Genomic DNA, 25,881 nt, shown 5'->3' with positions numbered 1-25,881 from the left:
CTCATTGTCCTGACTGAACTGGGAGGAGGGGCAGGCCCCACCCGCCTAGGTGATGAGGCCAGTGGTAGGCCTAAACTGTCAGGATGAGGTCTGAGGGTGGGCAGGCAGCGGCAGGCCACTGGGAGCAGGAGGAAGTGAGACCCTCCAAATGCTGGGCAGGTCTGGGCTGCTACCAGGTGGGTTCCTTTCCTCTTCTCATGCAGTCTCGCCACTGCCCTCTTGTGGTGGTTGTCCCCACTCACAGAGGAGAACGTGAAGTTCCCCAGCGGGGAGGGGAACTTGGGCCTGACTTTTCCCAGACCTTGGACTTTTTTGAGGACACTGTTGTTTCTGCATCCTGTGAGGGACCCAGTACAGGAAGAGATTATTATCATTTGGAGGGAATTTGGGGTGCAGTGGGGGTTTCAGCCTCAAAGTTGACTCTTTCAAAAGTAGGTCCCTGCATTCCTTTCTTACACCGCACTCAGTTTGCTTTTTGTGATCATATATGTGTGAATATAATTCACCTTTATTGTAAACTAGAGTTCGCAGGGAAAGGACCATGGCTCTCTGTTCTCCATTCTGTTCCCAGTGCCTGATACTGGCTCCCGGCACACAGAGGGAGTTCAGGAATGATCTGCTGGTTGTGCTGAAAGCGCGGTCCTTGTCCCCAATGCCAATCCAATAATGAAGACACAGTGTTGGGAAAAAGGAAAAAGAAGGCGTATTGTTTTGCTAGCAAAGGAGAAACATAGGGGACTCCTGTCCCAAAGGCTGTGATTTTGCCCATCTGCAGGAACAGGGGGCCTTTATAGAGGTGATTCAGAGAAAATGAGATTAGGGAGGAGAGATCAGGAAGGAGAAAATCAGGGGAAAACAGATCAGGGAGGAGAAGTTTAGGGAAAGAAGATCATAAAAGATGAGGAAGGAGGTTAGGTAAAAGAAGATCAGGGGGAAGTTTAGAGAAAAGACCATGAGAGAAGATGGGGGAGGAGATCGGGAAGGAGAAGGTTAGGGAGAAGTTTTGGGAAAAGAAAATCAAGGAGAAGTTTGGGGAAAAGAATATCAGAGAAGATCAGGGAGAAGTAGATTAGGGAGGAGATCAGGAAAGAGAAGTTCAGGGAAAAGAAGATCAGGGAGGAGAAGTTTAGGGAAAAGAAGATTCTGGAAAAGAAAAAACACAGGTGTGTTACAGGTCAAAAATCCTTCAAGGGAGACTTTCACCTCCCAGATGTGAAGGGGGTTATTCTTTCAGGGACAGCAGAGAGGTGATATCCATGTTGCAGGGATATTCATGTTATAGGGATGATATTCATGTTCTAAGATAGAGGAAGCAGGAACCAGGTGCGGGTGTGGCTGTGCCCAGCAAGGGTGTCAGAAGAAACAGTTAAGAACCTTAGGTGAATCAGATTGTGGCCACTTGATGTCTGGGCAGGTTCCTGGCAATTTATCAAGGCACTAAGCAACTCAGTGAGACTCTGTCTCTAAATAAAATACCAAATAGGGCTGGGGATGTGACTCAGCGGTCAGGTTGGTGGGTTGATCCCCCATGTCTTCCTCAGGGGAACTGGCCAGAAAACTGGCTTCAATAACAATTCAGAACAGTCATGTTAACCCAAGGGGCTGAATGAGGCCTGAGGAGTAGCAGATGGAGTCAATTATGCCTCAGTCTCACCATCATTTCATCTTTTCCACGCATGCTCATTCAGATAATGTTTATCAGCATCTATTAGAAGTTCTGTGCTTGATGTGTGGGACCCAGCAAGAAATGATCCAGGCCCTGCTCTCAAGGAGCTCCTGGCCCTGTAGGACACAGAATACAAGGCCTCTGTTTCTTCTGGGCACCACATATCCCTAGGGGTTTGCCCTGGGGTTGATGCTGAATAGGTGGCCCAGATGAGTCCTGACCTGAAAGAGCTCAGAGACTGGTCAAGAGAAGAGGTAGCTACCTTGAGGGTAGGAAGTGGGCAAAGAAAAGGGTTCCCTGGGGGAGATTAGAGAAGGAGCCAGAGGAAATGAATGCTACACTGAAGGACCTGCAGGAGGTGGCCAGAGGAGGCTCAGTATGATGGAGATGGAGGAGTAGGAAGTGAATACGCACAGGAAAAGTCTGTGCCAAGGCCTGAAGGTGATAGAACATGATCCTTTAGGGTGACTCAAAATATTTCAGTGTAGGTAGAGCACAGAGTGGTTAAAAAAAAAAAAAAAAAAAAAGGCAGGAGTCCTGGGTTGGAGGAAATTGCCAGAACCAACTTCAGGAGGGACTTCCACAGCCTGGGTAGGCCCCAGTGCCTCAGACCCCAGAAACCTGTGGGGAAACGGGGCCCCCATCTTCAACCTGAACCCTATGACTCAGCACTCTGGGTACTCTATATTTCCCCCAAATGAAGTTCCTCCTCACCCTTTTCTGCCAAGAACAGGAAAGAGTTCCTTGTTGGTTTTAATTTGTTGTAAATGATCTTCCCATTCACTCTCATCCATTTCGACATATTAAACATGGATTCATTAGGTAAGCAGAAAAAGCCACAAAAAGCACCAGAAACTGACTTTAAACACAAGACCAAGAGTAGAATGATATTTGCATCTTTTCCTCCTTACTATAGTAAGGTAAACCAGTACTTAAAAATCACTGAAAGTTTCTATTTAGTTACAAATAATATCAGCCTAATTGCTTCTTGTGGGGTGACTATTTGTAAGTGTCATTCCTTTTTTCCCTTTAGACTTAATTTCCATTTATTCACAAATTATGCAAAACCACAGTGGTTTTTCTCCCTTACTGTAGTGCTGGATTTCATTTCCCCTGTGATCAGGGTCTGTTGTTCCCATTTAAACCTGAGTTAGAAAACCTCTGCCAGCTAAGGCAGCATGCCCACAAAGCCTGCAAGAATAAAACCCACTTCTATCTTGCTGCTTTCAATCTCCTTCTTTCCTTTATTGCTTCTTATTGATCTCCAATCTCACACTTCCTCAAGCTGGGGCCCCTCCAGTCCAGGGTCCATTTCCCACCTGATGTAACAACTTTTTCCAATACACTGAAATATTTTGAGTCACCCTAAAGGATCATGTTCTATCACCTCCAGCAATCTGTCCTATCTACTTTGCCGCAGGGTGAGGTGGTGCACACCTGTAATCCCAGCAGCTTGGGAGGCTGAGACAGGAGGATGGGGAGTTCAAAGCCAGCCTCAGCAAAGTTAGGCACTAAGCAACTCAGTGAGACCCTGTCTCTAAATAAAATACAAAATAGGGCTGGGGATGTGGCTCAGTGGTCAAGTGCCCCTGAGTTCAATCCCCAGTACCTACCCCCCAAAAAGTTCTACTTTGCCCCTGTTTTCTCACCTCCCCTTTGCTACAAATCTGCTGTCTCCAGTGCCTATATGATCTCAAAGTCCACTAATTCTTTTTTTTTTTTTTAAATACTGCTGATTGAACCCAGGGGTACTTAACCACTGAACCATATCCCCAGCCCTTTCATATATTTTATTTAGAGTCAGGGTCTCACCGAATTGCTTAGGGCCTCACTAAGTTGCTGAGGCTGGCTTTGAACTCTTGATCCTCCTGCCTCAGCCTCCCAAACTGCTGGGATTACAGGCATGGACCACCACCTGGCCACTAATCTCTTCTTGATCCCCATTCTCCTGGGCTGCTGCTGGCCTTGGACACACTGCATCTCCCCTCCTTTGTTCTCTGTGGATGGCTTCTGGTCTCATTTCTGTTTCTTCCCAGGCAACTGCACATTGCTCTTCCCTCCCCTGGCTCTCTCCTTCAGCAATCTGTCTTATCTTCATTCTTTTCTTGACTGGCTCCCAGATTTCTCTCAGGTCCCGACGTCCACTGTGAACTTCAGAGCTGTGCGTCCTCCTGCCTGTTGGGCAGTTCCAACTGCACATTTATCCTGACATGACCAAAACCTACCCTCCCTCCTTGCAATCTTGTTACTTTACTCATCAGTTCTGGTAAGTCAAACAAGCAATCAGATAACTCATTCTTCAATTTGGTCTGAAATCCAATCAAATGTGTTGTAGGAGCCCTGGGATAGCAGGCAGCCCATGATCCCAGTCTCACCTTTGCTGACTTTCTGGGGGGCACTGGACAAGTCAGTGGAGCTTTATGATCTGGTTGCCTGTCATGTAATTGGAATGGCCATCTACTAACTGAAAACTTACTACACCAAGCACTGTGATTAGGGGTTCTATATTATTTACCATCGTCAGAGAAGAAGGAAAAAAAAATCATCAGGAGGACTAGAGTACTCATGAAAAGCTGGCTAGTGGCAGGCGCTGGACTCAACCAGCCCTCGGATTCCAATTCCGGAATCCCTGTTTTATCCTTTACACCGCAGGGCGCGCTGTGCCACGCCTTCAGGACCTAGACATAGACTAAGCTCTGCCGAGGCGGCCGTCAGCCTCCTTCAAAGCTTTGCAAGGACCCCGGGACAGTCACAGCCCGCACTTGCAGGCAAGAAACCAGCCACACTCCAGGCTCTGGAGGAGCAGGGCTTACCCGCCCCGCCCCACCACTTTCCCGCTGGAGACCCCGCCCCCAGATCCGATTGGCCGCCGGGAGCGAGGCTGGGCCCAGGGATTGGCTGCGCGGCGGCCGCGGGCTGACGTGGAGTGGCCGGCGTGCGGGCCCGCTGGGCTGCGTACTTAAGTGACTGAGGCAGCGGCTGTCGGGCCCACTCCGGCAGAGAGGTGCAGGACCGCGAGCCGCCACGATGCCGCTGGAGCTGGAGCTGTGTCCCGGGCGCTGGGTGGGCGGGCAGCACCCGTGCTTCATCATCGCCGAGATCGGCCAGAACCACCAAGGCGACCTGGAAGTGGCCAAGCGCATGATCCGCACAGCCAAGGTGAGGGGCGCGGCCACCGCACCCCGGGACACCTTCCCTTCTTGGTCCCCTGCATCCTCCTCTCGCCTTTGCCTTTTTCTAAGTCTGTCCAACTTCTCTTCCTCACTCTTCTACCTCCTCCTGATTTGTCTGCGCTTCAGCAGTTGCCTCCTAACCCCACCTCTTACCTTCCCCTCTGGTGCTGGAATAATCTCCCCCCAATACGGATTTGATCAGGTCCCAACCCTGTCTGACCCGTCAGTGGCTCCCTACGTGGCCTTCAAGATCTTAATGACCTGGCCCCCCTTCCTGCCTGTCTATTTCTTCTGACATCCTCCTGCTATGTTGACTTACTTCCAGGAAATTCCCGTACCTGGGAGTTACTGTGGTCTCTCTCCCCTGCCAATCCCAGTGTTTGGAATGTGAAATGGTTAAAAACCGGGGCTCTGAGTTCATATTCTTCCAGTCTCTAAACTTCTCTGAGCCTCTGTTCCCTTGCTTGAAAACCCAGCTTGATAAATAATAGTACTTCATAGAGTTGTTAAGAGGATGAAATAAGGTAACTCATGTAAACTTTTGGCATTGGTACTTGGCACTATAAATGTCAGCTATTAGTGATATGATGTTTGTGAATATTCCTGTTTTCTTAGTAAATTTCCACTTACATTCCAAGATTACTTGGATGATTTCCTGGTCTTCTCCCACCACCTCCTGCCCCTGCCCCAGTCCTGGGTATTGCATTGCATTGTCATTTACCATTTAAGCCTCTTTCTCTGTTAGACCATGAAACCTCCTGGAGGAGATAGACTGTCATGTTTTTCATCTTGTTTAATTCCCGTAACAACCTGAGGCATGAGAAGCTGTTGATTTTATTTTACTTATTTATGTGGAGCTGGGGATCTAGGGAATGAACCCAGGGCCTCTCACATGCTAGGCAAGGGCTCTGCACTAAACTACACCCCAATCCTTGTCATTTTCATTTTAAAATCTCAAGAAGATAATGACTTGCCTAAGGACACACAACTAGCAAAAAGTGCATTAAAGGAAAAAACAAAAACAACAACTAATTGCTCTTAGCCTCTGCGCTCCAAACTTTTGTACTCTAAAGTTATTTTGTAGAGGAAATTACTGCTTTTAATTAGAGGAGCGGTGTATTTTTCCAAGGTGTGACCTCTTTACATGCTGAAGTTGTAAAAATATGGAGAGATAAGGAAACCATGGAAACAAAGTTAGTTTTTCTTCATACTTTCTCAACTAATTTTATAAGACAGTTCTCCAGGGGGAAGAGAATGATGGGACTGAGGCTGTATTATAGTTGTGAGACCCCTGGAATCAGTACACCATTTATTGTCTCAGTAATCTTCGGCAGGTGACTTTTTTTTCTCTAGGTCCCAGTTTTTCTTGGTTCACAGTATGTACAGGTACTTTGTTTAAAAATGAAAGCAGGTGGGAACAAATCTTTACTCCTCACACTTAAAATAGAGCCCTAATATCCAGAGTATACAAAGAACTCAAAAAATTAAACAATAAGATAACAAATAACCCAATCAACAAATAGGCCAAGGACCTGAACAGACACTTCTCAGAGGAGGACATGCAATCAATCAACAAGTACATGAAAAAATGCTCACCATCTCTAGCAGTCAGAGAAATGCAAATCAAAACCACCCTAAGATACCATCTCACTCCAGTAAGATTGGCAGCCATTATGAAGTCAAACAAGTGCTGGCGAGGATGTGGGGAAAAGGGTACAATTGTACATTGCTGGTGGAACTGCAAATTGGTGCGGCCAATTTGGAAAGCAGTATGGAGATTCCTGGGAAAGCTGGGAAAGGAACCACCATTTGACCCAGCTATTGCCCTTCTCGGACTATTCCCTGAAGACCTTAAAAGAGCATACTGCAAGGATACTGCCACATCGATGTTCATAGCAGCACAATTCACAATAGCTAGACTGGAACCAACTTAGATGCCCTTCAATAGATGAATGGATTAAAAAATGTGGCATTTATACACAATGGAGTATTACTCAGCACTAAAAAATGACAAAATTACGGAATTTTCAGGGAAATGGATGGCATTAGAGCAGATTATGCTAAGTGAAGCTAGCCAATCCCTAAAAAACAAATGCCAAATGACTTTGATATAAGGAGAGCAACTAAGAACAGAGCAGGGAGGAAGAGCGAGAAAAAGATTAACATTAAACAGGGACGAGAAGTGGGAGGGAAAGGGTGAGAGAAGGGAAATTGCATGGAAATGGAAGGAGACCCTCATTGTTATACAATATTACATACAAGAGGAAGTGAGGGGAAAGGGAAAAAAAATCAAGGGAGAGAAATGAATTACAGTAGATGGGGTAGAGAGAGAAGATGGGAGGGGAGGGGAGGGGGGATAGTAGAGGATAGGAAAGATAGCAGAATACAACAGTCACTAGTATGGCAATATATAAATAAATAAATAAAAAATGAAAGCAGGGTGGGGCACACTGGCCTATGCCTATAATCCTATTTTAATCCTAGTGGCTGGGGAGACTGAGGCAGGAGGATCCGGAGTTCAAAGCATGCCTCTTCAGAAACTGGGAGGCACTAAGCAACTTAGTGAGATCCTGTCTCTAACTAAAGTACAAATAGGGCTGGGGATGTGACTCTGGTTAAGTTCCTCTGGGTTCAATCCCCAGTACCATAAATAAATTAATAAAGCACTGGAATTTTTTAAAATTCTTATTATTTACTCTGACTTTGCTGCCATTTGTAGATGGACTTAAATTTCCAAGCCTATCCAGAGTATAGTTATGTACAGCTGGCTTGCAATTTTTTTTTTTCTTTTTCTTTGCCCCACATCCCCAGGGCTGAAGATCAGACTCTGGGCCTTGTGCATGCTAGATAAGTGCTCTTCTATTGAGCTACAACCCTAAATCTGTTTGCAATACTGAAGGTAGAGTTTTTTTCAGTTAGTTTTTATTCTAATTACATTAATGAAATGTATTATGATGTATAATACATAATGCATAAGTTGTTACAATTAGAAATTTACCTGTAACTTTCAGATTATGGTGCAAATGAAATATTACACCCTTTGCTCATGGTGGACTTCTAATGGCTTTTGTTTTTTGCAGTTCTGGGGATTGAACCCAGGATCTTGCACTTGTTTGCTCTACCACTGAGCCACATACTGCTTGGTTTTGCCATCGGAGAAGCAGTAAACTCTTGAACAAAGAAACTCTCAGAGCTGGAGATATAACTCAGTAGAGTGCTTGCCTTATATGCAAAAGGCCCTGGGTTCAATCCCCAGCACCACACACACACACAGAGCAATCTAGATAATGAGAAGTCCCTTGCCCAAGGCCAGTTGCAGTTCTAACATTCTTTTAACTTCTTTCCAGCATCAAATCCTGACTGTGCCATCTTGTGATTTGTTTCTGGTGGACCCAATAAGGTTTCAACAGCCTGAATGCCTCTGTCTATAGAGATGGCAGCAAGCTGAAACTTTAGAGGGTTTTTCCTAATATTTCTGTTGAGTTGTTTTTGAAACAATCTTGAGAGATGGGAGGCAGATTTGTATCCAACTTAGCTTTTAAAGTCAGATGTTCCATTTTGGTTTTTGGTGGTAATGGGGATTGAACCCAGGGCTGTGTGCATACAAGGCAAGCATTCTACCACTGAACTACATCCCTAGCACTTTTTTTTTTTAGAAGAGGTCTCATTAAGTTATCCAAACTGGCCTCAAACAGGGAATCCTTCTGTCTTCAGCTTCCCAAGTAGCTGGCATTAACTAGGCATAGAGGTACACACCTGCAATCCCAGCGATTTGGGAAGCTGAGACAGGAGGATTGCAAGTTTGTGGCCAACTTCAGCAACTCAGCTGCCCTAAGTAGCTTAGTAAGAACGTTTCTTAAAAAAAAAAAAAAAGACTGGGGATGCTTAGTGGTAAAGCCTCTGGGTTTATTCCCCTGTACCCAAACCAACCAATCACCAAGTAGCTGGCATTACAGGTGTGCACCACTGCATGCAGCTCCCATTTTTATATTATCACTTCTACTCAGTAGAAATCGCCTAAGCTGGGCATTTCTCAGATTTGTTTGTGTGGTTTTGCTGTAGAACCTATTGTTCAAACAAAAAGTTGTATAGAAAAGCATGAGTACAAAACAGCTAAAAGTAGAGTGGTTATTGTTCAAGTCAGAGAGTGGAACACGGGGCCCTGTCCCTTTGTTTCCCCACTCTTGTAAGGAGCTCCTCAGCACAGTGCTAGCTCAGCTTGGCCTTGGAGTAGAGAGAGAAACCGAGTCCAGAGATGGAAAATAATCTTATCTAAGAGTTAGGGTCAGAGTTAAGCCAGAGTTTGACTTTCTTTCCTAAATCTTGGCCCAGTGCTCATTTTGCTATCTTCTGAGTTATAGAACTTAAAATATTCCTTAGCTCTTGCATTCAGCACGTTTAATATTACAAAGCAAAACACTGCAAAAAAAGCCCTGAAGGGACTGGGGATGTGGCTCAAGCGGTACCGCGCTCGCCTGGCATGCGTGCGGCCCGGGTTCGATCCTCAGCACCACATACAAAGATGTTGTATCCGCCAATAACTAAATAATAAATATTAAAAAAAAAAAAAGCCCTGAAGTTTTCCACACCTTAAGAGGGAAATATAGGGGGAGGAGAGAATCTTCCATTCACAAATAATTTTTTCATCCTTCCAGACTCTTCTTGCTTCTCCTGTCCCCTCCCCCACCCCATTCCTTTTTTGGAGTCTCATAATGTCTCTGTTAGTCCTCATGGTCTTTAAAGATAATGATGTCATAGCAGTTGCCCCAACATTTCTTCTCTCATTAATATGCACATTAGGTCACAGGCAGGTGTCCTTCTGTGTGTTGTAGGAGTGTGGAGCCGATTGTGCCAAGTTCCAGAAGAGTGAGCTGGAATTCAAGTTTAATCGGAAAGCCCTGGAGAGGCCATACACCTCAAAGCATTCCTGGGGGAAGACGTATGGGGAGCACAAACGCCATTTGGAATTCAGTCATGACCAATACCGGGAGCTGCAGCGATATGCTAAGGAGATTGGCATCTTCTTCACTGCGTCTGGCATGGATGAGGTGAGCTCTCTGCTGTCATGTGCCATGTTAGCAGACTCAGGGGATAATAGGCAGTGTGGTGTCTTTTGGCTTAGAGCCAGCTCTAGCCACCTTTCTGTGCCCAACTAAGTGGGAAGCCAGCAGGTGCCAAGGCCTAGTGAAGTTGGTGAGAAGGGTACTATAGTTTTAAAAACAAGTTGTCTCTGGAATAGGGGACAGCCACACTGCACCTCCAGGGTTCCTCAAGTTCATGGTACACCCAAGCTGTGCTAGGTTCTCCTGTGGAAAGTGGCCTAGATTAGGAGCCAGGATATGTTGCTGGAGTGTGACTGACTTCAGTAAGGTGGCATTGGCATCATTCAGAAGGGAGTGGTCATGGGTAGGTGCTGGCTTTGCCATGCTGACATCCTGGAAGGATCCATTTGGTGCCAGGTTTTGGGTCCTATCTGTACCATGACATAAAAATGTTCTTAGGTTTTGTTTGGTGGTGGTGATGAATCCTATCATCTTCCAAGTGTGTTTTGAAAGAACAGTATTTAACCATGGGCAAAATGTTGTGATTTGTTTGTTGAAACAGTCCTATTTTTTTAGAGGATACCACAGAGAATCTCAAAATCTTCCAGGCTGTACACACATTAGAAGGATTAACACAGTCATGTCCTTGAACCCAGGGGTGCTTTTCTACTGAGCTACACTCCAGTCCTTTTTATTTTTTTGAGATGGGTCTTACTAATTTGCCTGGACTGGCCTCAGACTTGCAATCCTCCTGCCTCAGCCTTCAAAGTTGCTGATATCACAGGCTTTTGCCACTACACCTGGCATTCATAGGTTTCATCTAATACCCATTTCCAGGTCTAAGGATGTAGCTTAATGGTAGAGCACTTATCTAGCATGCATAGGCCCTGGTTTTGATTCCCAGTACCACTAATAATTAAGTAAAGTACCACTAATAATTAAGTATACTTGGTAGTTTACAGAGCATTTTCACCTACAGTAATATATCTTATCCCTACAGTGCCCCATTTTACAGATGAATAAAGGAAGGGTCAAAGGAGCCAGGAAGTTTGTTCAGTGTCAGACGCTGGGAAATGGGTCTTGAAGGCAGCAGATCTGATGCCTAGGTAGGGCAGGCTTCTCACCTGCCCTTGGCATCAGTCTGGGCTCCCAGAATATTAGACTGAGGCAGTAAATGTCTAAAAGCTCAGCACAGTTTCGGGCCTCCCCTGCTCTTCTCCACCCTTGATATTGGCCGAAATCTGATGTTTACTAGACTCGGCCTAGGAGCTCCCTTGGGAGGAAGGGGACAGATATATTCCCCCCCCAGGAATACCTACCCAGAAATGTTGCTTAGGTATTGCTGATCTTCAGTTCATTCCTGCCCTGCTAACTGAGGCAGAGGCCTCATTCTGCCTCCATTTCTACATCTGAGAACTAGGCTTCCTCAAGTTCATTTTGAACTGGTGACACATCAGCATCCATTTTAGAAAGGAATAAGTCATATAAATGTTGGTAACAGAACCAAACCAGTATGGCATTTCAGGGACATCATAGTGTTAATCCTTCTGAGTGTGCATAGCCTGAGAGAGCTTCTGAAATTCTCTGTGGTATCCTTCAAAAAATAGGATTGTTTTCAAAAGACAAATCAACATTTTGCCTGCAGTTAAATATTATTCTTTCAAAACCCTGTTCACTTGGAGGATTGCAGGGTGCAACCATTACTGCATCCCATTTAAAAATCACTCCCAAGCTGGGCATGGTGGTGCACGCCTGTAATCTTAGCAGCTCGGGAGGCTGAGACAGGAGGATCGCGAGTTCAAAGACAGCCTCCGCAAAAGAGAGGTGCTAAGCAACTCAGTGAGACCCTGTCTCTAAATAAAATACAAAATATCACTGGGGATGTGGCTCTGTGGTCAACTACCTCAGAGTTCAATCCCTGGTACCTCTCCATACAAAAACATCACCCCTAAAAGAAAAACTAACCATTAGTAGCACCCCCACCTCCAGGGAGAACCCCAATTCTCCCTGCTTTGGGCAACCACTGATCTACCTGTGTCTCTGTAAACTTGCCTCTTCTGGACATTGCATAGAACTAGATCATACAATCTGAGAGTCAGATTCCTCTCATGTAACTGTTTTCAAGGCTCATCTGTGTTGCAACATGTATTGATACTGCTTCACTCCTTTTTATGGCTGAATAGTAGCCAGTGTTAATGGATATTCCATATTTCATTTACTCATTTATCAGTTGATGCACACTTGGGCTGCTGTGAATAATGCTGCTGTCAACATTCATGTACAAATTTTGTAGGGACATTTATTCATTTCTCTTGGGCTTATGTCTGGGAGTAGAATTTGTGGGTCATGTGTTGACTTTATGTTTAATTTTTTTTGAGGAACTGGCACTGTTTTCCAAAGTGGCTGTATCTGTATATTTCCACCAGCTGTGTCTGAGCATTCCAATTTTTCTACATCCTCACCAATTTATTTCTGTCTTTTTAAAAATATATATGCATTTTTTAGTTGTTGATGAAGCTTTATTTTATACACTTATTTATATGTAGTGCTGAGAATCAAACCCAGTGCCTCACACATATGAGGCAAGCACTCTACCACTGAGCCACAACCCGGCCCTCTATCTCTCTTGATTCAAACAATCCTATTGGGTGTGAAGTCCTATCCTGTTGTGGTTTTGGTTTGCATTTCCCTGAGCTAATGATGAACATCTTGTGTATATTGGTTGTACATGTATCTTTTTTGGAGAAAATCCTAAATGCAAATTCTAAGATAATAAGTATTATAATTTTTTCCCATTCTATAGATTTTTTCACTTACTTGATGGTATCCTTCAAAGATCAAACAGAATGTCCATTTTTTTCTTTTATCATCTAATTTTATGATTTAAAATTTTCTCAGTTCCCACCACCTCCAGTGCTGGGGATTGAACCCAAGGTTCTATGCATGCTAGGCAAGTGCTTTACCACTGAGCTACATCCACAGCCCTTGAATTTCTGTTTTAAATCACATTGAATTATGACTGTACAGACATCAGTATAGCTAAATAACAAGGGATAATTACACCAGATGGTGGTAAGGTTGCAGAGAAAGTGGATCCCTCATTGCTGGAGGGGAGGTATATAGAATGTCTAATCACTCTGAAAAACAATATGGTAATTTCTTTTTAAAACAACTTTATTGAGAGATAATTCACATATTGTACAATTAAGCCACTTATAGTGGCTTATTATGGGCTGCCAGTTGTCATTTGATATTATCCCTAAAGGAATAAGGACTAGGGTATAGTCAAGGGTAAAGTGCTTGTCTAGCATACTTAGGGCTCTGGGTTCAATCCTCAGTGCCACAAAAGAATGTCAACAAAAATCTATACATGAGTGTCCATAGAACCTTTATTTATAGTAGCTAACCTTTATTCATAGTAGCATAACTCAAGTGTTCTTTAGCAGGTGAATGGTTGAATTTTGCTACATCCATACCACAGAATATTAATAGCAATGACAAGGAATGAACTGTTTGCACACAACAGCTGTGATGCATATCAAGAATATTAGCGCTGGGGCTGGGGATGTGGCTCAAACGGTAGCGCGCTCGCCTGGCATGTGTGCGGCCCGGGTTCGATCCTCAGCACCACATACAAACAAAGATGTTGTGTCCGCCAAGAACTAAAAAATAAATATTAAAAAAAAAATTAAAAAAAAAAAAAGAATATTAGCGCTAAGACAGGTGTGGTGTCGCACACCTATAAGTCCAGCGATGCAGGAGGATCAGAAGTTGGAGGCCAGACTCTGCAATTTAGCAAGGCCTTAAGCAACTTAGTAGACCCTATCTCAAAATAAAAAATAAAAGCATTAATGATATAGCTCAGTGGTAAGGTGTCATTGGTTATGATCACTGTGCCAAAAAAAAAAAAAAAAAATATATATATATATATATATATATATATATATAAATGCTGAGCATAAAAACCAGTCTCAGCTGGGCACAATGGCACACACCTGTAATCCCAGCTACTTGGGAAGCTGACAAAGGAGGATTGAAAGTTCAAGGCCAACCTGGTCAACATAGCAAGACCCCATCTTAAAAAAAAAAAAAATCCAATGTCAGAAGTTTGCAACTTAAAATTTAAATTTTTTCTCATTTTATTTATTTATTTATTTATTTTTGTGGTGCTGGGGATTGAATCCATGGCCTTGTGCATGCGAGGCAAGCACTCTACCAACTCAGCCCCTTAGTTTTAATTATTCAGTAAACAAATAGATAAAAACGAAAAATCAGTAAGTTTTAAGAATGTAAAAATCAAAACATTTGGGGCCCGTGCTGAGTGGTGAACATCCTGCTGTGTACTGGACGCCTCTGCTGTTCGGTGCATGTCCTGCCTGAATGGCACACTCCCTGGCCACATGGTGCATACTCTTGCTGTGAGGTACAATACCCAGTGGCATAGTATATCTCTACCATATGGTGTGCACCTCTGCTCTGTGGCATACCCTGGCTGTGTGGTCCTGTGGCTAAGAAAATGGACCCTGGGGTCATATTTTGAGTTTGAATATGACTCTGCCTATCACTACTGGTGTGTCCACATGGAAGTTATTTTACCTCTTTGTGCCTCCTTTCTTCAGCTATAAAGTGGGGTTAGTAGCAGAAGCCATCTGGTCCTTGAGAGGATTAAATGTGATCACTGACACAAAGCATAGTCAGCGCTCAGCAAATGTTAGGCTAAGATCCGGGACATGGGGGGGTACTTGCCCTGCCTGGACCTTCATTTCCTTTTCTGTGTGTGAACAAGCTGTTTTCCAAGAGCTTTCCTGCCCTAAGGTCCTGAGTCAGCAAAGAACCACAGAAGATGGTACCAAGTGACTTACATGTAGGATGAGGACTCCCAGGCCATGCTTCCAGGCCCTGAGCTGCTGGGTCTGCCTGCAGGAGGGGAGGGTACCTCCTTTCATCTGTGAGTGCTGAGGAAAAGGCACTTCTTTAGGTCATTTCTTCCAGGTGACTTTGGTTGAGGACCAGAAGCAGTTTGGAGACAGAGAGGAGCCTGGGTGTTTGGTAGCAGGGGCTGGCTGCCTCCACTTGAATCCCTTTCTTGGTTTCTTTTCCCTTCACACCCCAGCTGGCCCTTCTGGTTGGTGTCCTGGACATTGGCCCGTGGCACCCTACTCTGAACTCAGGTCCTGGTACTGATGCTGCCTGTGTGGCTTGGGCTTCTCACGGAACCTCTTGTAGCTACAGTAGCCCTAGGGATGGAAAAGGTGCCCCCCCCCCACGACTGTGGGGAGGCTTCAGTAAGATAAGCCTGTGGGGACAAGGACAGTGCCATGTCAGTGTCTTCCTATCAGTGATAACTGTCCTGTCCCCTGGAACCCTTGGAATTTTCCTGTTTCAACCTGTTTGGGCAGGGAGGTGCCTCTGTCCTCAGAATGCTGTTTGTTCCCAACCGGTCTCCTAGCTGACCCAGGGACATGGGGAAAATGCATTCCTAAAAGCCTTTACAAAAGAGTTAATCTACTTTGCTTTGCTGCACTAATATTTCCTGTCCGGCCAGCTGTTGGAGTGGGTTGTGTTGATTCCTTCTTCTGTGTTTACCCAGTAAGTGGCTCCCGGTATTGAACCACCCTGACTTCCTTGTAGATAGTACATTTATTGAGGGCTGGTTTTCTCCACCCTACGTGCTATTCTAGGGCATTCTTTGTGCTAAGGAAAGGTTAAAGTGTGTCAGAGTTTTATTAAGGCCAGAAAGCTATCAGGACCCTTCTTGGCTGAAGGTGCACTGAGACCTGTGCAGCTCAGCGGAAATAAGCAGCGTCTTTAGCCTGAACAGATAGTTCTTCCAAGGAAGCAGATGGAAGCTGTGTCCTTAGAGGGGCCCTGCAGGGCACGCCCCCCTCACACAAGGTGACCATTCTAGCAGAGCTGCCCTTCCCTCCTACACCTGCATCTGCAGTGCCCTTTCCTTTTACTTCTGTTTCTTCCCTGCCACCGCCAGCAGATGGCTCTGGGCACTCTGAAGTTAAGGGCAAGCCCAGCTTTTATGGCTGTGTGCTTCCCCTCACCCTGTGGCACCCCTGGTTTCCACATCTCCTCACCATTGGCCTTTTCCCCCCTCTCTTTCAGGATTCAGAAATGGGACAATAAGAGGGCTTTAGAGCCCTTTTATTGTGACCCCCCCCCCCACCTTAGACCAGTGGTTGCCCAAGTTTCTCAATACACAGCACAAAAGGAGGTTCCGTGGGCATATTGTCAATTCTCATTAGTTGAATTAGAGCTAAAAAGTATTCTGAGCCAAGTAGGTTTGGCAAACAGTAGGCTTAAAATGAAAACAAGTCCATCTACTGGGACCTCTAAGGAACTATGATTTTGGCATTTTCTTCAAACCAGTCTGTTGGGACCTTTTCTGTGCATTGAACCCACATGGGTGCCTGAGGAGGGTCTGATTGGCTGAGTTCCCTTCAGACAGACCCCAGAAGACTAGAAGGGAGGGAGAAGTCATGAGGCTACCTGGATTCATTGTGCCCTAGATGGAAATGGGATCTGACAACAGGGAAGACAGGATAGGGAAAGCCAAGGGGTCTGTGAAGAGGAGACCATCAGGCTCTGATGCACCCTGAGGGACCCTGGGTAAATCTTCCAGATGGTGAGTTGGCAGCCTTTACAGGTTAAGAATCTGAGGCAGCAGTTTTCTAACTGGCCACTAGGTGGTGACAGATCCCACAGGAGGGCAGCAAAATGGTGCACACCCTTCCCCTCCCAGCAGTAATTGTCCCTTTTCATCATTTAATTAGAGAATTCCATGCAGATCTCACAGCCCTTATAGGTGAGCCATGATTTTTATGCACATGGCCTCCCCACCCCTGCTTACTCTGCCCCTTTCCTGTGCTGGCTCATTCATCTAGGTGTTCATGCCCTGGAGGGCCACTTTTCCACCAAATGAGTATTATCTAAAAGAAAACTTAGTATAAGGGTTTCCCTCTTTACATAGAAAATACCCTCTTCAGCGGCCAGATACAGTCAGAAGACTGAGAAAATTAGACTTTGTTCAATCAATGAACCAGTTGTGGTGGTACACTCCTGTAATCCCAGCAATTCAGGAGGCTGAAGCAGGAGAATCTCAAGTTCAAGGCCAGCCTTAGCAGCTTAGCAAGACCCTGTCTCAAAACAAAAAAATAAACAAATAAATAAAATGACTTGGGGTGTAGCTCAGTGGGAAAGCACCCACAAGTTCAATCCTCAGTACTATAAAAACAAAGCAGTTTTCAGTCCCATTTTAGGGTTGGTTAAAAGTGTGACACATACATAGGAGAGGAATATGGCAGGGAGAAGAGGAAAAAAACTAAAGCAAAGGGAAGAACAGCACGAAGTGCATTTTAAGTGGTTCAGACACTTGGGGTGGCATGCTGGTCATACTGCACAGTGTCTCTTGGACCAAGAGGGTTATAGAATGCATTTGAACTGGCTTGGTAACCACTCTTCCTGGTTCTGCAGCACCATATTTATTTACTTTATACCTTTATTTTATTTACTTATTTTTATGTGGTGCTGAGGATCGAACCCAGGGCCTCACACATGCTAGGCAAGTGCTTTACCACTGAGCCTCAACCCCAGCCCCACCATATTTATTTATTTGCTTGCAGTACTGGTACTCTCATCCCCTGCCCTTTTTATTGTTTTATTTTGTGACAGGACCTCATTACGTTGCTGAGGCTGGCCTCCAGCTTGCAACCCTCCTGCCTCAGCTTCCTGAGTTGCTGGGTTTATAGGCACGTACCACCATGCCTGGCCCACTTATATGTTAATAGAAGATGTACAGAGGAGCACAGTTTTCTCTGAACACAGCTACAGTGTTTGTAGTAGCTCTGTGCTGCTAGGAAGACAGGTGAAGTTCTAGCCACAGTGGGTTAAAGAGCTACTTGAGGAATGACCTTCTCATGACATTTCTTACCACCTCCTACAATCTGGGCTTATGCTTAGTAGTCTGGCTCCTTGCTACTTAGCATGTGATTCATGGGCAGCAGCATTAGCATTACTCAGGAACTTACAGAAATTCAGACTTTCAGGCCCCACACCCTAGACAAGCAGAATTTGTATTTCATATTAGCAAGATCGCTGGAAGATTTGTATGCACATATTAAAGTGTAAGATGCACTGGCCTGGCTCATCGAGTCCAAACTTACTTCTTAATTTCAGGCAATATTTTAGGATAGAACTTCTACATTTGGAACCATGTATATTATATGCAGCTTTTGTTATGCCAAATATACCTTAATGGAAGTAGTTTTTTGGGTTCTTGTTATTTAACAGCAATCTGAGATTTTATTCTTATAATTATGATTTACTGATTACTCTAGCCATTTTCATTTTATTTTATTTTTTGGTGGTGCTGGGGTTGGAACCCAGGGCCTTGTATATGCCAGGCATGTGCTCACCACTGAGCTACATCCCACGCCCCAATATGCTCAGTGTTCCTGATGAATCCCAGCTAAGGATGTTGAGGACCCTAAATAGGTAACTTAAAACATCGATGTTGTCAGAAGAACATGACTGAGGCTTGCTTTTCTGTGGGCAGCATGGTTGAAGTCTGAAGGGGCTTGGATCTGATGGTTCCAGCAGATATGAATCACTGTGTCAGAGCTAGGCCCAAAATGCTCCATTTTCCTTTTTTTTTTTTTTAAGAGAGAGAAATTTTAATATTTATTTATTTTTTTTAGTTATCAGCGGACACAACAACTTTTGTTTTTGTATGTGGTGTTGAGGATCGAACCCGGGCCGCACGCATGCCAGGCGAGTGCGCTAGCACTTGAGCCACATCCCCAGCCCATTTTCCCTTTTTTGACAAGGATTGAAAAGGCCTCCTTTCCCAGCTCCTTGGTCCTGAGTGAACAGAAAGCCTTTGAGGGCCATTTACTTTCCCACTGTCAAGTTTACTGGGTCAAGGTCAGTTCCTGACCCTTCACATTTATTCCCTGGCCTAGGGAAGGAAGGGTCTGGCCGGGGATGATTGTTCCAGCACTACGTGTGTGTGTGTTTCTGGATAAGTGGGTGGGTAGATAGGAGGGAATGTTTAAATTTGAATGAGGTGACTTCAAACAGATCTCTCCCGCTTTCAGGTTGTTGAGAGTCCCCCTTTGTTAAGAGGAGGAGCTCTCCTGTTCCTGCCTCACCCCTTGCCTGCCTCAAGAATAGGACTGTTCTAGAACTGTAGTAAAAAAGAGCTTCTCTTTCATTTTTGTAGATGGCAGTTGAGTTTCTGCATGAACTGAATGTTCCATTTTTCAAAGTTGGATCTGGGGACACTAACAATTTTCCTTATCTGGAAAAGACAGCCAAAAAAGGTGAGTTTCATTGTTTGTCACAAAACCTGAGGGAGTCCAACCTTCATATTTTTACCTGCCTAGTGGCAGCTCACGTTGAAGTAGGTCTCATGAAGATAAACTTCAGAAACCTCCTCAATCAGTGTGCATCCACTTTTTAATGTGCTAACTTGCAAGAAGGTAAGGATATGACAATTTTCTAAGAATTTTTTTTAACTAAAATTTTTTTTAAACCTAATCTAGAAGTTGAGACTAGAATGGTGGTTGCCAGAGGCTGGGGAGGGTAAGGGGGAGACAGGAGACAAGTTGGTCAATGCATTGTAAATTATGTTAGATAAGAGAAATTAGTTTTGGTGTTTATTGCATAGTAGGGTGACTATAGGTAACCATAATGTACCATTTATTATTTAAAAAAAAAAACCTAGGAGAAAGCATTTTGAATGTTGTTGTGACAAAGAAATGATGTTTGAGGAGATATACTTTCCTGATTTGAACATTGCACAATGTATATATATTGTGTATGTATAAACATCACATGGTACCCCATAAATATGTACATTTAAAATTTTTTTTAGATGTTGACGAACCTTTATTTTTTCATTGATTTTTATGTGGTGCTGAGATTCGAACCCAGTGCCTCACACATGCAAGGCAAGCACTCTACTCCTGAGCCACAACCGCAGCCCAATATGTACATTAAAAAAATTAGTTATAGATTGACATAATACCTTTATTTTATTTATATGTGGTGCTGAAAATCAAATCTAGTGCCTCACACATGCTAGGCTCTGCCACTGAGCCATAACCCCAACCTTATAATTTTTAATCAATTAAAATTTTTTTTAAAAAAAATTATATAGGAAATGAAGGGTATGACAGTATGTGAAAACTTTTTAGGGGAAACTGATTTGAGAAACATTCTGTAAGCTTATTCTATCTGTCTATATGTGATGATTTATAAAAAGATTTTGACCACATGACTGATCTCATTTGACCTCATAATAACCCTGGGATGGAAGCAGGTCAGATTACTCTGCTGCTTTCTACTGATTTCATAGACAAGACATCTGAAACTCAAGGACAGCTCTGCCCAGGCACAACTGGAGGTAGAAGCTCTGGTTCTCACACTCAGCTATGCTCTTGAATTGGGGGGGAGAGAGGTCAGTGGACACCCTACCATCCTACAGGTTGAATGTCTCTGATCCAAGAAGGTTGGGGCCAGAAGTGTTGCAGATTTTAGGAGCATTTCAGATTTCAGCTTTTCAGATTACCATACTATGTGACCTTTTCATCAGCTGAGATCCTCATCTTTCCCCAGGCCTGTGAAGTTCCTCTCTCCTCTTAATTTAGTTCACTTTGCTGAAGGATAGTGCTGGGGCAGAGGGGAGTCTACATTTCCCATGGTCAAGGGCAGGAGCCTATCACACTCAACTCTATTCCTGCACAGTGGCTAGAAATGCTGTTGGTTTGGTTGAATGGTGAGCACTGTGGTTGGGATGTGTTTGTGGGAGAGTCTGAACCCTTAAACAAAGTCTTGGGCTCCTCAGGTCGTCCGATGGTGATCTCCAGCGGGATGCAGTCGATGGACACCATGAAGCAGGTCTACCAGATCGTGAAGCCCCTCAACCCCAACTTCTGTTTCCTCCAGTGCACCAGTGCCTACCCGCTCCAGCCCGAGGACGCCAACCTGCGTGTCATCACGGTGAGCAGAGGGAATGTGGCTGTGGTGTGATGGCTTTTTACTGTGTGGAACGTAGGGAAGATAGAGCCTTTTATATAAGCAGAATTCTAACCAACCGTGGCATACTCTGTAGTTTAAACATCTCTGACAGTCTTGCTGTTGCAGAATCAACAAAAGTTGAGAAAGCTCGTGTGTTCTAGAGAGGCTGGCAATAAATTTCTTAATTTCTCTCATCATAAAATTTAAAGTGGAGTCCTTGTAATTGGCTTTGCTTATATTTTCTTCATATATTGGCCATTTTAGGTTCTTCTGTGACTTACTGGCTTATATCCTTTATGTGTTTTCAAAGTTCATGCATGTTGTAGCACATCAGAATTTTGCATTTTAAGGCTGAATATGATTCTAGTATTCGTATTGTGGTTACCCACTCTTCCTTCAATGGCCATAGGGTCGTTCCCACTCCTGGCTACAGTGGAAACAGTACTGTGGTAGACACAGTGTGCAGGCATCTGTCTTTTTTCATAGGAGACCTTGAAACCCTGGGCTTTGCTGCTGTGCTATTTGCTGCTCTTGTTATTTTCTAATTCTGAGCATCCCTGATGCTCAAACTTGTGATAGTGACCAGTTTAAGGGAATTTTCTCCCAAGATTTTATCTACTCCAACTTAATTGTTTTATAGATGACAAAGTCCAGTCTTAGGGCCAACTAGAACCAGAGCTTGGGCTGAGTCCTAATCCTTGGTCTCTTATTGTCTCAGAGATACTCAGCCTGAACCATACTGTATAGCCTCTTGATTAGCTGAGGTGCTCATCTTCCCCAGAGAACTGTGAAATCAGTTTTCTATTAGCAACTGAAATTTAACTAATTAGAAATGGATGTGTGTGTGTGAATGTGTTTATCATCAATACATTATAGTGACATTAGATATATAGGTATTCCACGACCTGCATTCCATTGCACAAAGCCTGGTTTTCCAGGTCTTTCCTGGTCTTATTTATTTTTATATTGTGCTATCCTAATTTTTTATGAAACCCTTCCTGAGTCTTTCTACTGTACTTAAGCTTTCTGGTCACCCTCACTGACAAGACTTACCCATCCTAGAATGTCTTGTTGTGTTTAGTGAATTATAGATATCTGATTCATTATTTAGCATTTTTACCAACGTACTGTATATATTATTGATGATGATATTTGTGCATATAGCACATTTGATTTCTGCAGTGTAGTTTAATTAAATATGACAGATGAGTTCTGAATGAGCATAGGCATTCGGTTTTAGTCATGTATTATTCCTTGTGGTTTTTTCAGGATGGAACATTCTTAAAATGCATTTCTTGGCATTGTTGTAGTACTGGGGATTGAGCCCAGAGTCTTGCACATGGTAGGCAAGGCTCTACCACTGAGCTCTCAGCCCCATTTTTCAATTTTGTTTTGAGTCAGAATCTTGCTAAGTTGCTTGGGCTGGGTTCAGACTTGTGATCCTCCTGCTTCAGCTTCCAAATGTAATCTGTGTGTTGCTCGGTAATGACCACAGGGACTCATATGTGTTTGGAAAGGGCTGTACCACAAAATGCACTCCTTTTTAATACTTCTTTTAGTTGTAGATGGACACAATGCCTTTATTTATTTATTAATTTTTATATGGTGCTGAGGATCGAACCCAGGGCCTCACACATGCTAGGCAAGCGCTCTACCACTGAGCTACAGCCCCAGCCCCCAAAATGCATTCTTAATGATAAGAATAATGCTTTGGGGCATTTCAATGTGTTTCCTGCCTTCAGAGCAACCCCTGAGATGTACTATTATTATTCCCAGGAAAGAGGCTGAGAGCATCTCCTAGTATCTCCCCCATGGCTTAGCAGCTAGTGAGTGGCTAACCTGGGTCTTATCCCAGATCTGCCTGAGTCCAGGGACTATGCACAAAGCACCACAGTGGGTGACCTTTTTCCTTTTTCTATTTTAAAGGAATATCAGAAGCTCTTTCCTGATATCCCCATCGGATATTCTGGACATGAAACAGGCATAGCAATATCTGTGGCCGCAGTGGCTCTGGGGGCCAAGGTGTTGGAACGTCATATAACTCTTGACAAGACCTGGAAGGGGAGTGACCACTCAGCCTCGCTGGAGCCTGGTGAACTGGCTGAGCTGGTGCGATCCGTGCGCCTTGTGGAGAGGGCGCTGGGCTCCCCGACCAAGCAGTTGCTGCCCTGTGAGATGGCCTGCAATGAGAAGGTGGGTGCTGCCCAGCTCTGCTTGGCTCTGCCATTCTGTGGGGGACCTAGTACATGTGTCTGAGAGGTGGGGGTCACTACCAGCCCTAGCTGACCAGACCAATAGAAGGATAAAGGAATGCTGCCCCAACCCCTCTTGACCTCCTTCAGGCTCATATGAGCAACAAGGGAAATGTGCTACACAGTGGGAAACTCTGGCCTTTTCTCTGGTCAGATCACATTAGAGTCTTCCACTGAAAGTTCCTAAAGCCTGTGGCTCATGTGCTGCTGGACTCCAGTCTGGGGTCCTGTGGAAGAGGAAAGCCTGTGTCATTTCTAAGCATGGGAGGCAGGGGTGAATGCACGGGTGGGCGATGGTGCCTGTATCCTTAGCAGCGTTGGCCTTGATGGGATGATGAAGCTGAGCACACTTCCTGGCACACGGGCCCTCTCTGGGCTTCTTAGAAGCTGTGGCCTGGACCTTCCTGCCTCAAGGTAGAGTCAGGCTTCTCAGGGCTGCCAGGCATGCACAGTGAAGGTCGTCACATTTTATTCTAGCGGGGCCTACCTGCTGCTGCCCCCAAACTAAAGGTGCACATAAACTGGGAAATGAATCAAACTAACCTATAGAGGAAGAGGGGAGATAAACCCACCAGAAATCAGAATGGGAATGAAGCAGCTGAGCACATGATTGGGCTCCTGAGCAAACAGTGAAACAGTGAGGTGCATAGCTTGGTAATCATCGGTTGTCAAATATGCTTCCCTGGCATTAAATTCCAAGCAGAATTGATGTCTTGGGGCCTTGTCTGGAGTAACGTTTTGAAGCATTTATGGAGAGCAGATATGCTGGTCACAGGCTCCAGGTAGCCTTCATTCCTCCCACCTGCCTGTCCTGTGCCCCTTCCTACGGAGCCCCTTCCTGTCATTCAGATGACAGTCACCCTCCCTGACTTGTGAGCCCCTCACCCCCACCCCCACCATAGTCCTATTTTATCAAAGTGGCAGTTGGGTGAGGGTCCCTGAGTCAGCAGTGTCCTCCAGGTTCTCATGCTGGTGGCTACATCCTTGCTCAAGTCAGCTGTCCCGGGGCCATAGACTCTCCATGTTTACAGTGAGATGTTGAACTGGGTAAGGACAAGAGTGGCTAGTTTTCACATATTGAGCATTCTGCATCCCAGGAACACCACATATTATCACTGATCTTGACAGTCATCTCACAAGGTGCCCACACTGATGAATCCCAGTTATTAGGCAGGGGCCAAGGCAGAAGGATGGCAAGTTCAAGGCCAGCCTTGGCAATTTAATGAGAACTTGTCTCAAAATAAAAGTTAAAATGGGTCTATCCTGAGTTCCATCCCCAGTACAGCAAACAACAAACAAACAAATAAAAGATACAGATGCCATTTTTCCCCATTTTTCAGCAAAACTAGAATGCTCTTCTCCCCAGTTGATGGGCATTAGATCTGGCTCTCTCCATAGCTTCATCCTCTCCTTGCACTAGACTGTAAGGGCCTCCTCTGAGTCTGTGAAGCCACTCCACAGTGGCGAGGACCTGAGTGGGCACTGGGGGGACAACAGAGTCTTGCTCCCAAGGTGCCTGTGGAGGCTGATCAGGACCTTGGGTGTGATGCAGTTAGGAGCTCCTTTGGTGAATCTGACACTGAGTTCATGTTCTCCACAGCTGGGCAAGTCAGTGGTGGCCAAAGTGAAAATTCCAGAAGGCACCATTCTCACACTGGACATGCTTACTGTGAAGGTCAGTGAGCCCAAAGGGTATCTGCCTGAAGACATCTTCAATCTGGTGGGCAAGAAGGTTCTGGTCACTATTGAAGAAGATGATACCATCTTAGAAGAATCGGTAGAAAATCATGGCAAAAAAATCAAGTCTTAAAATAAAGTGCCATTCTCTGAAGTCTTAACTGCCTCATTGTACTGTGCAGGGTGTTGGGTGAGGTGGGGCAGGAGTGCTGGTGTCCCCCCACTCCCCTTACACAGGTGCCATTTTGGGGCCAAGCCCAGGTCTGGCCTGTTAAAAAGATAAAAAGAGCAAATGAGGCAGTCTCTGCTTCAAGCTGGCTGTCTCAGAGGGACCAAGACAAGTACATGTCCTGCAGTTTCTGTGGCCACTCAGAGGGTGAATGTTGCTGTGTTATCCCTTCCTTTGAGCCTTTGTTCTCATTCTGCGGAGCAAACCCAAATGGCCTGAGATCTCACTTCCTACCAGACCCTCCTGCTGTCTCTCCTCTCTTTTTCCCTTATCCTCTCCTTGCCCTTGGGGGTCCAGTCAGCGTTATGTGGTGTCACTTGGCCTCAGAGAAGGGATTGGTCAGAAGATCTTGTGGGCAGAGGAAAGCACTCCCACCTCTGAGCAAATAAGACAGAAGTGCAGCTGGAGTCACTCTGCTTCTGCTGGCGGGTGTGGTCTGTGTAAGCTACAGGCCTCTGAAGCCAAGAAAGCCCATTTCTTCTCCGCTGCCATTGAGTGACGTGTTGCAGCTCAGCTCCTAATGGTGGACCGTACCCTCCAGTGTTAACAGTAGACCCCAGCAACTCACTGCCAATTTCTTCTTTTTGGGTTATTTTGGTACCAGGGATTGAACCCAGGGGTGCTTAACCATGGAGCCACATCCCCAGCTCTTTTCTAATTTTTTATTTAAATACAGGGTCTCACTAATTTGCTGAGGCTGGCTTTGAACTTGGGATCCTCCTGCTTAAGCCTCCTGAGTCACTGGGATTATAGGCATGTGCCACCACACCCGGCTTCTTTCTGGATTCTTGTCTAGTGAATGAAATGCACCCAC

The 25,881-nt window shown here is 44.9% G+C and overlaps 1 protein-coding gene across 1 annotated transcript; it reads left to right on the top strand.

Annotated features, from left to right (window-relative positions):
* The first annotated feature begins 4,604 nt into the window (after positions 1–4,604).
* Nans (N-acetylneuraminate synthase) lies at positions 4,605–24,992 on the top strand. The gene is made up of 6 exons (XM_076843254.2): positions 4,605–4,825; positions 9,672–9,887; positions 19,111–19,210; positions 20,737–20,891; positions 22,836–23,102; positions 24,762–24,992. The coding sequence occupies exons 1-6, from the start codon at positions 4,694–4,696 to the stop codon at positions 24,969–24,971; spliced, it is 1,080 nt and encodes a 359-aa protein (XP_076699369.1). The 5' UTR covers positions 4,605–4,693; the 3' UTR covers positions 24,972–24,992.
* Positions 24,993–25,881: the final 889 nt, after the last annotated feature.

The sequence above is a fragment of the Callospermophilus lateralis genome, chromosome 2 (assembly GCF_048772815.1).
Source record: "Callospermophilus lateralis isolate mCalLat2 chromosome 2, mCalLat2.hap1, whole genome shotgun sequence".
NCBI classification, from domain to species: domain Eukaryota; kingdom Metazoa; phylum Chordata; class Mammalia; order Rodentia; family Sciuridae; genus Callospermophilus; species Callospermophilus lateralis.
This window is presented reverse-complemented; position numbering and strand designations above follow the sequence as displayed.